This window comes from Lontra canadensis, unplaced genomic scaffold (genome assembly GCF_010015895.1).
Source record: "Lontra canadensis isolate GAN:19392208 unplaced genomic scaffold, GSC_riverotter_1.0 scaffold56, whole genome shotgun sequence".
NCBI classification, from domain to species: Eukaryota; Metazoa; Chordata; class Mammalia; order Carnivora; family Mustelidae; genus Lontra; species Lontra canadensis.
In genome coordinates, this window is record NW_022631050.1 from 2,247,818 (window position 1) to 2,261,468 (window position 13,651).

At 40.7% G+C, this 13,651-nt stretch overlaps 1 protein-coding gene across 2 annotated transcripts in view; it reads left to right on the top strand.

The window, feature by feature from the left end:
- Positions 1-13,651, top strand: part of USP13 (ubiquitin specific peptidase 13) — a 106,902-nt gene that overhangs the window by 78,120 nt on the left and 15,131 nt on the right. For both annotated transcript variants that reach the window (XM_032875406.1, XM_032875407.1), the window contains exons 15-19: positions 1,470-1,592; positions 2,959-2,985; positions 6,662-6,805; positions 11,071-11,237; positions 12,813-12,966. In XM_032875406.1, coding sequence (XP_032731297.1) covers positions 1,470-1,592; positions 2,959-2,985; positions 6,662-6,805; positions 11,071-11,237; positions 12,813-12,966 — 615 coding nt within the window. The remainder of the gene's footprint in view (positions 1-1,469; positions 1,593-2,958; positions 2,986-6,661; positions 6,806-11,070; positions 11,238-12,812; positions 12,967-13,651) is intronic.

A 13,651-nucleotide genomic window follows, 5' to 3' on the forward strand; every position in this document is an offset into this window, starting at 1 on the left:
TCGGTTGTCAGGGCACTTGTTTGCCACGTGACAGGATGGAGGGTGCTGACTGATTCTGCAGTAGACCTTTGATTTCCTGGTGGAATGATTTTGCGGCCAGCATGCTCCGCACTCAGGCTTTCCTCTGTGGACCTGGGAAGGACCTGAGAGAAAACTGCTTTCTCCTAAAGGCTTTCACCTGCTTTGGAAGCAGCATTCTTATTTCTCTCTGTCCTTGGAATTTCCGTAAAGGATTAAAAACTCCAGATCAGATTTCATAGACTTGCTGAATTTAAAGGAGCCTTGAAGCCTGTTTTAATGAACCTGAATTTCTCTGTGGAGAACAGTTGTATTGATTTTGTGGGTCAGACATTATGTTTGTTTTTGCTGCTCCCTGAGATTGAAAAAAAAAATTTTTTTAACTAAGCCTTTTCTTCGGGTTTTTGTTTTAAAATAAGATTTACGTACCTGGCATCATAACTGGTTTTGGGGATAGTATTTTCAAGCTCTGTTTGCTAGCCTGGCAGACCTATCCCACACCAACAACATTTGGACCCATTTTTCATTATTATTGCATCTGAATATAACACTAAATTTCAACAGGCTCTTAGACTGTTAAATTTTGTATTCGAGTAAGTCAGTACAGTAACAACTGACCCGAGAAGTTAGAAAAAATTTCCCAAGACTAATACACTTAAGATTGAATTTATTTCTTTAAAACTTCATTCTTTATTACCTTGAGAATGATCACAGGGTCCTTCATGATCTGAGAAAAGGCATAATCTAGGGGTTGCAAACTCCACTGCCTCATATGGACAGGGGGATAAGGTAAATGGCAGGATATAATTGGATATAAGAATGTGTAGGATATATTATAAGGATATAATTGGATATAAGAAATGTGTAGCCTAGCTATCTTAGCCTTTCTTGGGTATTTCCACTTTGGATAAAGACATGGCTTAGAAAGACATTTCCTTACCAGAAGAATCAGAATTGCGAATATGATGCTCAGGGCCATGGGGGAATCGGGAGCAGTGGGGTCTGTGCCCTACAATCTTGTAGGGCACATATTGTCTGAAGTGGAAACCGAAGATCAGCCCCAGGGCAGTTGTTACCATATAAGAATATTTGTTTTTCAAAATAAGCTGGAAATACGGATCTTTAAATGAAATCTTCTGATTTTAAAATTGGAATTTGTCGCCAACATTTTAGAAACATTCGACATTCTGTTTGCTACAATTGGTCTTTGGGCTCCCAGTTTGCAACCTCTGGCTTGTTCAGTGTGAAACGCCCTGTATCTTCCCCCTGCTTCTCCATTAAATGTAACTAGTCTCAGTGAGTCTCCTGGTCTGGGGATTTACTCCAGGGGACTGAAAAGCAGCCCTTAGCTCTGCCTAGACACATGTACATAAGAGCTAGAGGTGCTGGTTTTAGGGGGCAATTGTGGGTTTTGGGGGAGTCTGGTGAATGTAATCTCTTTCACTTTGTAGATGTTTCTATTGATATGCCAGACCTACTTGATATCAATCATCTCCGAGCCAGGGGGTTACAGCCAGGAGAAGAGGAACTTCCGGACATCAGCCCCCCTATAGTCATTCCTGATGACTCAAAAGGTACCATTGTCTGCCAGGAGGTTTCTCTCTTACCCCTCTACCCACCCAACCCCCAATGGAAGAGTCTCTTATCTTCCACCACTCTGTTGTCCCTTGGCCATCTTCCTGTGTTGTAACCCACTGTAGATGCACAGTAGTGAGGCCTGGCTGCATCTGTAAACCTCAGATAGACATGGTTTGAAAAGACACAGACCCATCACGGGTAGTTGAAACGGACCTGCAGAAATCACTGGCAATAGAGGGCAGCAAATCTCCAAAATAGTCTTTAGGTTATGCAGCCTCTGGCTTCCCCTCCCTTCCTCCCTTCCTCCCTCTCCTTCCCTCAAATAAATTGGCCCGTGGGGAGGAGAAGGAGAGTGTTTTCAGTAGGCTCTCAATCTTGAGGAGCTGTGTCATCTTGGGAGTCCTCTGGACAACCCAAAGGGGAAATTCAGTAGTGTGTGTTGGTTTTTAAAAATCTTGACCGCATTTCACCTCCCTAGCTTTGTCACTGCTTCATAGGGAGGGAGCGAGATTTTTGTTCAGAATATTTAACTTTTTAAGGGAAAAGGACAAGCAGATAATAATCCACTTTTGTGGATCCAAGGACAGTGTCAAAAAATCTTGGTTTTATTTTTAGCTCAGTTACTGATGAAATCAGTTTCATTCTGTTTTCATTTGCTTACCTATTTACTTACTGTTTACCTTTTTAATCAGTTAATTAGGTCAGTTAATAGTGCTAGAGTACACTGAGCCCCTCTTCCAAAGGTTTCTCATCAGTTGAGCACTGAATATTCTTGGTGACCATGTTCAGGTGCAGAAGAAGGGTAAGGTGAATCCAGGAGACTCAAGATAGGATTCGAGATTGGCACCTATGTTCCATTATTCTCGGACGCTAAGTCAGATGTTAACCTGTAGAGTGTGGAGAGTAGAGAAGGGGCCTGTACGTGGGAAACTCTGGGTTATGTGGTAAGAGTGGTCCACTAAAGGGGCCAGAGAGCAGAGATCAGGAGCATCGGAGGAGTACAGGATGGTTTATTAGCCCTGTCCCTGCTTTCTCTGATATTCTTAACAGAATCCTTGGTTTGTAATTATACGGAGTCCTTAGAAATACAGGGAGATAAAATATTTAGTTCACTAAGATGATAACCAGAGCATCATGTTTTATCTGGTTGAAATGCTTGAAACCTGTTTATTTTTACTCCCTACTGTAATTATTTCATGTTGTACAGGCTGGGTGGTGTGTGTGGTGGGGTGCTGAGGGGTTGACCACAGCATGGGATTCCTAGGGGTGAGGGATTAGGGATTGCCCTGCAGGGACTCTTTTTCTTTCTCTAAAACTCTTTGCTGTGCATTGATCTCATTCTCTGCCTCCATTAATTTCCAGATCGCCTGATGAACCAACTGATAGACCGTATGTACCTTTCAAAATTTTTCTTAGTGTCCTACACCAGTGTCATTGGTCTGACATTTATCTGTGGGAACTCAATAAAGGGGCATTGTTCTCACCATGTGGTTGTGTGCAGCTTTTCCTGGGTGGGAGGGATTCTTTGTCTGCAAGTTCAGTTAGCAGCACATGTAAACCAGTGACATGGTGATTAGTGACTCTGTAGCTCAGGGGAGTGATCATCAGCCTGAAAGCCAACCGGCCCTGGGTTGGAAACTTGGCCCTGACGTTTATGACTGCAAGCTAGAAAAATTTACTTAACTTCTCTGAGCCTTAGTCTCTGCATGTGTGAAGGTGGGCTCATGAGGCCGTTTCTTTCCACTCTGGCCACGAGTAGGGCTCTTGATGCAGTGATGGCACAGTGGCCAGGCATTTTTTTTCCATTCCTGCTGATGGACATGTAGAGATGACTAATGATTGACGGGACATGGTAGCATTAATTAATACTCTCAAGGTTAGTAGTGTCATTGGATTGTGTGTTAATTTTATAGATTTTTAGTTCCTTAATTTTACAGGAGTTGATACTCTCGGTTTTCTGAAAAGAATGCAATAAACCATTTATGATGAGTATTTAGATATTAATTAGGAGGAAGGGGGAGTGTTTAACACTAAATACTCCGAATCTTTCTGTCTACAAAGACCTTCCAGAGACAAACTATTGTTACTTTACAAGTTCATGTGTTTTACATTGCAAATGATTGATCATGTGGCTTAGACCTCCACATTTCCTCTCCTTGGTCGATTATGATTTGCTCATTGCTAGAAACTGTCAGGGTCAGCGAGGGTCTTGGGAAAACCATTGCCTCTGTGAATAATTTAATTATAATAATAACAATGGTTGATACTACTCTGGAATGGTTACCATGAGTCATACTGTGTTTATTATTTTACAAATCCTTCCGATCCTATATAACTTTACTGTTCATACAAAATCCAGCTTCTCATTTGATTATCACAGTAAGAAGGACAGGGCAGGTAACCTTTTACAGAGTATAAAACTGAGACTTAGGAAACTTCAGAGACCCAAGAGCTGGGACCAGAATCTGGGCTAGAAGTCAAGTGTGCTTTTCCAGCCACGTGACCTTTTCTGGAATGTGGGAGGTCTGCGGGCTGCTCTTGCTTCTGCAGAGAGCTGTTCTTTAAGGCTTTTGCCCCGGGGGAAGGGATGGGGGTTTATCACTGACTGCGCCAGAGGAGTCTGTCTCTGACCTGGAGCACTCAGCTGGTCTCCAGTGTTTAGGGCTTGGCCATTGATTTCCTCCCAGATCTAAGCCTGCTGTCTTATCAGCAGCTACCTGTACTCTCAATGGGAGAAAATAGAATTATCTGGGATTGTTTAACATTTGCACCCCACCTTTCTCAGTTTTTTAAAGAATAACTTTAATTGTTTTCTTATTATGGGAGTAAAAAGATATTTACAAACTGTGGGTTAACCATAAGTGTCCTTTATGGTTTCATCACTCATCCATAACCATTGTTAACACTTGGTGTATATCCTTCCACTGGCCTGTGCTTTGCTTACTTTATTTTTCACAAAAATGGAATTATACGTTTTCAGTCTGTTATTAGAGACACCCATAACCATTTATTGAGCTGCACTTCCTAAATTACATTGTAGGGAACATTAGAGTCTCACAAGACGTTGGAAGGTGTTCTGTAGAAAGAGTTTCCTAGTTTCCTTAAGTGCAGGAGTCTTTATGACAGGATTTTTAAGTCTTCGCTGTGCCAACGCACATTGTAAATTTCTAAGGGGAGAATAGAGAATGTAGATTTTAGGACTTCTTTGCCATGGAAACCCCTTGTTTTGTGGTTCAATAATGACATCTTTCTTAGGACATCAGGCTATCATAGAACACAACTTGGGAATCACTGCTGTCCTAAATCATTGCTTTCTTAAAATCTGGTATTGAAAAGATGTTCTCTTGTAAAAGAGAACGTTGATAACCACATTTCCTTTTTCTTTTTAGAAAGAGAGAGTGCCAGGTGTGGGATGGTGGTGAGAAGGAGGGGGAAGAGGGAGAAGCAGAGGGAGGATCTTTTTTTTTTTTTAAAGATATTTATTTTTTTAAAAAGATATTTATTTGCTTATTTATTTGACAGAGTGAGAAAGCATAAGCAGACAGAATAGCAGAGGGAGAGGGAGAAGCAGGCTCCCCACTGAGCAGGAGCCCTGGACCCTGGGATCATGACCTGAGCCGAAGGCAGTCACTTCACCAACTGAGCCACCCATGCACCCTGTAGAGAGAATCTTAAGCAGTCTCCATGCCCAACATGGAGCCCAAGGCGGGGCTCGAGCTCACGACCCGGAGATCATGACCTGATCTGAAATCAAGAGTCAGACACTTAACTAACTAAGCCACCCAGGCACCCTGATAAACACATTTTCAATATAGTTTTTATAGAACAGATAACTCTAATCCTCATTTCTTCTGCTACTACTCAGTTCTCCTAGTTGCCATCTTTGGCAGAATTTTCAGTAGATTAGAGACCTCAGGATGTAGAAAACATAAGGGATATATTTTATGCTCCTGTTCCCCTCCAGTTGTTGGATAATTTGAGAGCACTATGTAGGTTTATATACATGTATATGTATACATATAAACATGCACATGTATACACACATACAAATGTGTATACATAAAATGTAACAGGTGTATGTATATATACACATGTACATGTGTATTATAACCACACATATTTCTGTATATATCTGTGTACACATACATGCATGTATATACACACATGCCTATAGGTTTTTATGTATGTTTTATACATTATGTATAGATACATGTGCTTATCTGTGTCCACGTATACACACACATACATACAGACACATACACATATGTCTTTACCAGTACCTATATGTCATTATGAGAAAAAAAGAAAACCCTCTCTAAGCCCACATTAGGTTTATAAGGCTATCTCTTTTTTTTTTTTTTTTAGAGATTTTATTTATTTGTTTGACAAACAGAGATTACAAGTAGGCAAGAGAGGCAGGCAGGGAGAGAGAGGAGAAAGCAGGCTCTCCACGGAGCAGAGAGCCCGACGCGGGGCTCAATCCCAGGACTCTGGGATCATGACCTGAGCCGAAAGCAGAGGCTTTAACCCACTGAGCCACCCAGGCACTGCTAAAGCTATCTCTTTTAATATCTTAAATGTATACTATTACAGAACATATTGTGTCCTTCCATACTTAGCATTTGGGCTCTCCATTTCCCAGAGCTGATTACTTCCTTTGATTGCTGATATACTTAAAGACCTGGCATAACTTCCTATGAGATTTAAAGCTTTTCTCTTCAGCTTTCAGTGATAGGAGAGACGGCTGTAGGAGAGGTCTTGAGAAGGATCTGAGAGACTGCAGTGGTTCTGGGAATACACCCAATCTCCCATATGAAATTAAGGAATTGTTTTTCAGTGCTTGGATTGTCTAGGTGGTTATTGTGGTTCCTATTTAGGTCAAAGATATTTAAGCTCAAATGGCATAATATTTAGATGAACTCAAAGCAAAGTTAAAACACCATTTATACACCAAACAGAAGAGCACTTTCTTTGGATAGCATGTGGCTGGTGGATGAGGAGAAGCTAGGGTGAGGAGAGAGAGAGTTTATGTTTTTACACGAGAGTGTTCTGTTGTGCTCCGTAGCCTCGGACATTGATGAGTCATCAGTGATGCAGCTGGCCGAGATGGGCTTCCCTCTAGAAGCGTGTCGGAAGGCTGTGTACTTTACTGGAAATATGGGAGCTGAAGTGGCCTTCAACTGGATCATTGTTCACATGGAAGAGCCAGGTGAGTGGTTGGAGAGGGGATAGCTTTGGAGTCTGATGGGGTTGTCAGTGATGCTAAGTCTTGGTCCTTTGGTGTTCTCTGAATGGGTCCCAGAAAATGACACTTAACTCGTAATTTAGCTTCTGAGCTTGCTTTCTTCTGCCCCTCATAATTTACACTCTCAGCTCACTTTCTCTGCTGCCATGAGGGGGCACTTTGCTTGTGGAGCAAAGTCACAATGTTCATCTTTACTCTTTAAAAAAGAAATATTATGGAGGGCACGTATTGCATGGAGCATTGGGTGTGGTGCATAAACAATGAATTTTGGAACACTGAAAAAAATAAAATTAAATAAAATTAAAAAAAAATAATAAAAATCTTATTGAAGCCTCAAAAAAAAAAATTACTAGCTTTCTTGAAATGTAACTCACCCTTTTAAAGCAAGCAATGACCACTGTAAAGATGTGGGATATACAGGCATATGTCAGAGCTGTTGCTAGCTCCGTCCCAGACCACCACAGTAAAGTGAGTATCATGATAAAGTGAATCCAATGCATGTTTTGGTTTCCAGTGCATAGAAGAGTGATGTTTATACCATACCATACTGTAGCCTTTTAAGTGTACAATAGCAATATGTCTAAAAATGTACATACCTTAATTGAAAAATACTTTGTTTTTGCTGCATCGACTGACTCTTCCTTTCATAAATGGTTGCTCTGTAACACGTGATGCTATTTGATGGAATTTCTCTCACAGTAGAACTTCTTTGAAAATTGTAGTCGATCCTCTCAAACCCTGCTGCTGTTTTGTCAACCAAGTTTATGTTATATCTAAGGTATTTTGTTGTCATTTGAACAGTCTTCATAGCATCTTCACCAGGAGTGGGTTCTATTTCAAGAAACCGTTTGCTTTCTTTGCTCATCCATAAGCAGCAAATGCTCATCTGTTAAAATTTTATCATGAGATCGCAGCAACTCAGTCCCACCTTCAGGCTCCTCTTCTAATTCTAGTTCTCTTTGCTCTTTCCACCACGTCTGCAGCGACTTCCTCCACTGAAGTCTTGAGCGCCTCTAAGTCACCCACGAAGGGTGGAATTTTCTTCCAAACTGCTGTTAACGTTGATATTTTGAGCTCTTTCCTATGTATCACAAGTGTTCTTAATGGCATCTAGATTGGTGGATTCTTTCCAGAAGGCTTTCAGTTTACTCTGCCATATCCATCAGAGGAATCTGTGACAGCTACAGCCTTACAAAATGTATTTCTTCAATAGTAAGACTTGAAAGTTGAAATCACTCCTTGATCCATGGGCTGAAGAATGGATGTTGTGGTAGTATTCACGAAAACAACATCAATCTCACTGTTTGTCTGCATCAGAGATCTTGGGTCACCAGGTGCATTGTCAATGAGCAGTCTTATTTTGAAAGAAATTTTTTTTTTTCCTGAGCAGTAGGTCTCAACAGTGGCTTAAAATATTCAGTAAACCGTGTTATAAACAGATGTGCTGCCATCCAGGCTTTGTTCCATTTGTAGAGCAGAGGCAGAATGGATTTAGCATAATTCTTAAGAGCCCTAGGATTTTTGAAATGGTCTATGAGCATTGGCTTCAACTTAACGTCACCAGCTGCATTGTCCCCTAACAAGAGAGTTTAGCTATCCTTTTACACTTTGAAGCCAGGCATTGACTTCTCCTTTCTAGCTATGAAAGCCCTAGATGGCATCTTCTTCCAATAGATGGCTGGTAACTTGCTACTTCACCTTGTTCATTTATGTTATGGAGATGGCTTCTTTCCTTCAACTTTGTGAACCAGCCTCTGCTAGCTTCATACTTTCCTGCTGCAGCTTCCGTCCCAGCCTTCGTAGATTGAAGACAGGGAGGGCTTTACTCTAGACTAGGTTTTGGTTTCAAGGGAATGTTGTGGCTAGTTTGATCTTCTGTCTAAACCTCTAAAACCTTCTCCATCAACAGTGAAGCTGCTGTGCTTTCTATCATTGGTGTGTTCACCAGAGGAGCCCTTCTAATTCAAGAATTCTACCTTTGCTTTTACAATTCGACTCTTTGGTGTAAAGAGGCCTAGCTTTTGGATTATCTCAGTTTTCAACATCCCCTCCTCTCGAAGATTAGTCACGTTAGCATTTGAGTTAAAGTGAAAGATGTGTGATTCTTCCTTTTGCTTGAACATTTAGAAGCCATTGTATGGTTAGTAACTGGCCTAATTTCAATATTGTGTCTCAGGGAATAAGGGGGCCTAAAAAGAGGGAGACTGGAAAATGGCTGGTCAGTGGAGCAGTCAAAAGACACACAACGTGTAGATTAAGTTTGCTGTTTTATATGGGTGCATTTTGTGGAGCGCCCAAACAATTACAATAGTAACATCAAAGATCACTGATCACAGATCACATAATATACTAATAAAGAAAAAGTTTGAAATACTGTGAGAATTACCAAAATGTGACTCAGGGTCATGCAGTTAGCAAACATTGTTGGAAAAATGGCACCAGTAGGCTTGCTCAACACAGAGTTGCCACTAACCTTCTATTTGTAAAAAGTGCATTATCTGCAAAGTGGAATCAGGTGAAGTGCAATAAATTGAGGTCCGCCCATACTACTACTAGCTAATAAATGATAAGGACTTGAAATAGAAAAATGTACATGAAGAAATGGGGCTGTTTAGTAAGATTTTGCCTCTGTCTACTTTATTAAGATATAATTCACCATATACAACATAATTCACCCATTTGAAGTGTACATTTCTGTGTTTTTTAGTAAGTTGACAGAATTGTGTAACTATTACCACTAAGAATATTTTGCTGTAGGGACATAAGCTATTATCTTTTCATCTGTTGGTAGACATTTGGGCTGTTTCCAGTTTTTGACTACTGTGAATACTGTAGCTATAAACATTTGAATACACATTTTTGTGTGAACATGTTTTAATTTCTCTTGAGTGGAGTTGCTATGTCATATGGTAATTCCATGTTTACCTTTTTGAGGAGCTGCCAAAGTGATTTTCACTTGTCTGTACCGTTTTACATTCTGTCACAAAGGGTGAGCATTCCAGTTTCTCGACATCCTCTCCAACCCTTGTTACTGTTGTTTTTATTATAGCCATTTCAGTGGATGGGAACACGGTAGCTCACGGTGGTTTTCATTTGCATTTCCCTGATGACTAATGATGTGTAGAGCATCTTTCCCTGTGTTTGTGGGTAATTTATGTATCTTTGGAGAAATGTTTATTCAAGCCGTTTGCCCATTTTTAAGGAGGTTGTCTTTATATTGTTGAGTGGTTCTTTTCATATTTTGAATACAAGCACCTTGCCAGATACATGATGCGCAAATATGTTCTCTCATTCTGTCAGTGTTTTCACTTTCTTGATGGCATTTTTTGAAGCACAAAAACTTTTAATTTTGGTAAAGTCGAATTTATCTATTTTTTCTTTTGTCACTTGTGCTCTTGGTATAGTTTCTGAGAAATGTTGCTAACTCAAGGTCTCTTGCATCGAGGTTAGGGAGCTGTTTTGAGTTAATTTTTGAATATCGCCTGAGATGGGCATCCAGCTTCATTCTCTTGCATGTGGACATGCACTTGTTCCAGCACCATCTGTCGAAAAGACTGTCCCGTCCCCATTGGAATGGTCTCGGTACCCTTGTCAAAACTCAATTGACCATAAATCTGTGGGTTTATTTTTGACTCTCTGAATTCTATTCAGTTGATCTATAGATTTATTCTTATGTCAGTACCGTCTTAATTATTAGAACTTTTTAGGTATTTTTCCTTCTTAGCTGCATGGTGTTATTTCCTTTTTTAAAATTAAACAGTTTTAAAATTTAAATTCAATTAATTAACATATAATGTATTATTGGTTTCAGAGGAACAGGTCTTCGATTCATCATTCTTATATAATACCCAGTGCTCATTACTTAACATGCCCTCCTTAATGTCCGTCACCCAGTTATCCTATCCTTCTACCCACCCTCCCCTCCAGCAACCCTCAATTTGTTTCCTATGATTAAGAGTCTCTTATGGTTTGTCACCTTCTCTGGTTTTGTCTTATTTTACTTTTCCTCTCTTCCTCTATGATCTTCAGTTTTATTTCTTAAATTCCACATATGAGTGAAATCATACGATAATTGTCTTTCTCTGATTAACTTATTTCACTTAGCATAACACTCTTTAGTTCCATCCACGTTGCTGCGAAAGTATTGTTTAAGACTAGGTCTTAGAGACCTAGACCTAGACTAGGTCTAGAGACCTAGAAAAAGGTCTGAGTGTGATTCTCTTCCCCAGATTTTGCCGAACCACTGACCATGCCTGGTTATGGAGGAGCAGCTTCTGCTGGAGCCTCTGTTTTTGGTGCTACTGGATTGGATAACCAGCCTCCGGAGGAAATTGTAGCTATCATTACCTCCATGGGATTCCATCGAAATCAGGCTGTTCAGGCGCTACGAGCCACAGTAAGCACATGAGGTTGTGCGAATGCCCTCCTCTTAGTAGAGGCAGTGTGTCTTTCTGTCAGCAGCAGTGGAGACTTTCCAGTGTCCTTTGATCATTTTGAATCATGTTTGTCTCACTCTGTACCCCACCGTGGCCCACAGAGATTTATTTGCGTATATTCTACATACAGCTAAAATAAATGATTGGGGGAAATTATACAGTTTAAGAATAAGGAGTAAAAAAAACACACACACAAAAAACCCAGGGAGACAGCTGGGACAAGATGAAAGAAACTGCAAGACCAAAACTGAAAGAAACTCCGTATCAGCTGAGTGTTTATTATTAGCAAGGCTCCAAGATTTAACTTGGAGATTCCTTGTGGCTGTAGAGCACAGAGAGATGCATGAGAGTCCATATTTAATAAGGCAGTTCTTTGGGACAAATTTTGCTTGTCTGATACCAAGACCTTAAAGAAATGTCTCTCAGAAGTCCTCATAGAGAAGACTAAAGGCTCCTGGGAATTCTCCACTTCTGTGTCTGTGGAGGGAGAAGATTCTTCTGGTATTCATGTACTTCCTGATGTTGTCAGGAGAGAAGGGACCATGAAACTAGATGGTGGGTGGAAATCTTCCCTTCTCAGGGTAGATATTTGTTTAATATTGAAAGGAAGTTCTTGTTTTTGTTTTTTTTTTTAATCCATCCTTCCTTGCCACACCTGTATATTTTTGAGGGGTTGTCTGCTACTAATTCCTGCTTGCCTATCCTGACCGGTTTCCTGCAAGGGTCCATTGTCATAGTGGCTCTCAACTGACTCCCAGAGTGTGGCTGGAACAATCTGTTTCCCTTTAATGTGCTTGAAATATCTCAAGCAGAGTTAGTTTCATTCAGGGTACTTGCTTTGCCCCCCTTGTTTTTCTTGTCTGACTGTTTCATTGGCGATTCTGATGATGTCTAAGCAAATTCTTTAACCTGCCTGTGATATCACAAACAGGGGAAGATGGCAATGTTTTTATGGTCGATTGGTTTGAACTGCAGAGTTAAGTTTGAAACAATGTACCTAACTAAGCAGTATTGTCATCATTAATCAAGATGCTAATCTTGTCTCTACTGCAATTCAACAGCTCTGCTTAGGAGAGGAGGGAGTGGAGGCACTAACACAGCCCTCATGCTGGGCCCCCTCTGTCTGGCATCATTCTCTGCAGAAAACACAGTTGATAGGGAATGTAGTGTGTGCAGTTAGTGGGGCCAAGAAAGGGCCGGGCGCCAACAAATGGCAGACTCTCTGGTGTTCCATACCCCATCATTAGCATCAGCCTGCAGAAACGCTGAGCTAAGACGGATACGGACTTTGGAACGCTGGTCTGCTGCTCAGATCTGTTTCCCAGTGAATCTAATTACAGACCTCAGTCGGGAGACTTGGAGAATGCCAGCTAAATGTGCGTTTCATATGCAGGGTCAGAGCTTTGCTCTCAGAGGCACTTAGGACTAATGAATTCAGGCCTCCTGTCTTATCTGCTTGACATCCTGGTTCAAGTGGTCAGGATATAATGAGGCCCTGGGACTGCATACATTGTAAAAATGTTTTATTTTATTAGAATAATAACCTGGAAAGAGCACTGGATTGGATCTTTAGTCACCCTGAGTTTGAGGAGGACAGTGACTTTGTGATCGAGATGGAGAATAACGCCAATGCAAACATTATTTCTGAGGCCAAGCCTGAAGGACCTAGAGTCAAAGATGGATCTGGAAGTAAGTTCTTGCCTTAGAGATTGTCTGAGCAGTCGTGACCACACATTCAGCTCTTGCCCTTCCCTCCCCCTACTCATATTAAAACCTTCACCGTCATCCAAAAGTTAACCCAGATCCTACCTTCTCATAAATGGTGCATTTTGCCACTTTGCATGGCCATGGTGATCTGAAAAAGTCTGGGACAAATTCAGAGTCATGTCCCCTAGAAGTGTGTGTGCTTACGTTTAGTGCCTGCTGTCACTTTGCCATTCATTTGAGATATATTTTTTTCATGGACCATGAAAGTTTTTGTCCAAAAGAGAACATTTACTTTCATGGTAGTATTTTTTTGGAATGACTGAAAAGCAATCTTATATCCTTGACCCTGTCATTGACCATACCAACTGCTGATAATTTTCTGAAGGACCAATCAAGAGGGCAGGAAGAGATGCCATTGGCCAGTCATCTACATTTTTTTTTAAGTTTTTTTTTTTTTTTTAGTAATCTCTACACCCAATATGGGGCTCGAACTCACAACTCCGAGATCAAGGGTCCCACAGCACTATGCCTTTTCAAAGGAAACACATATGTGTCATTATGCACCAGGCACTGGTTCTAAGAACTTTACATATGACCTCTCATTTAATCTTTAACATATCTGTTTTATGTGTGAGAAAACAGAGGCACAGAAAAGCTAGTTACCTTG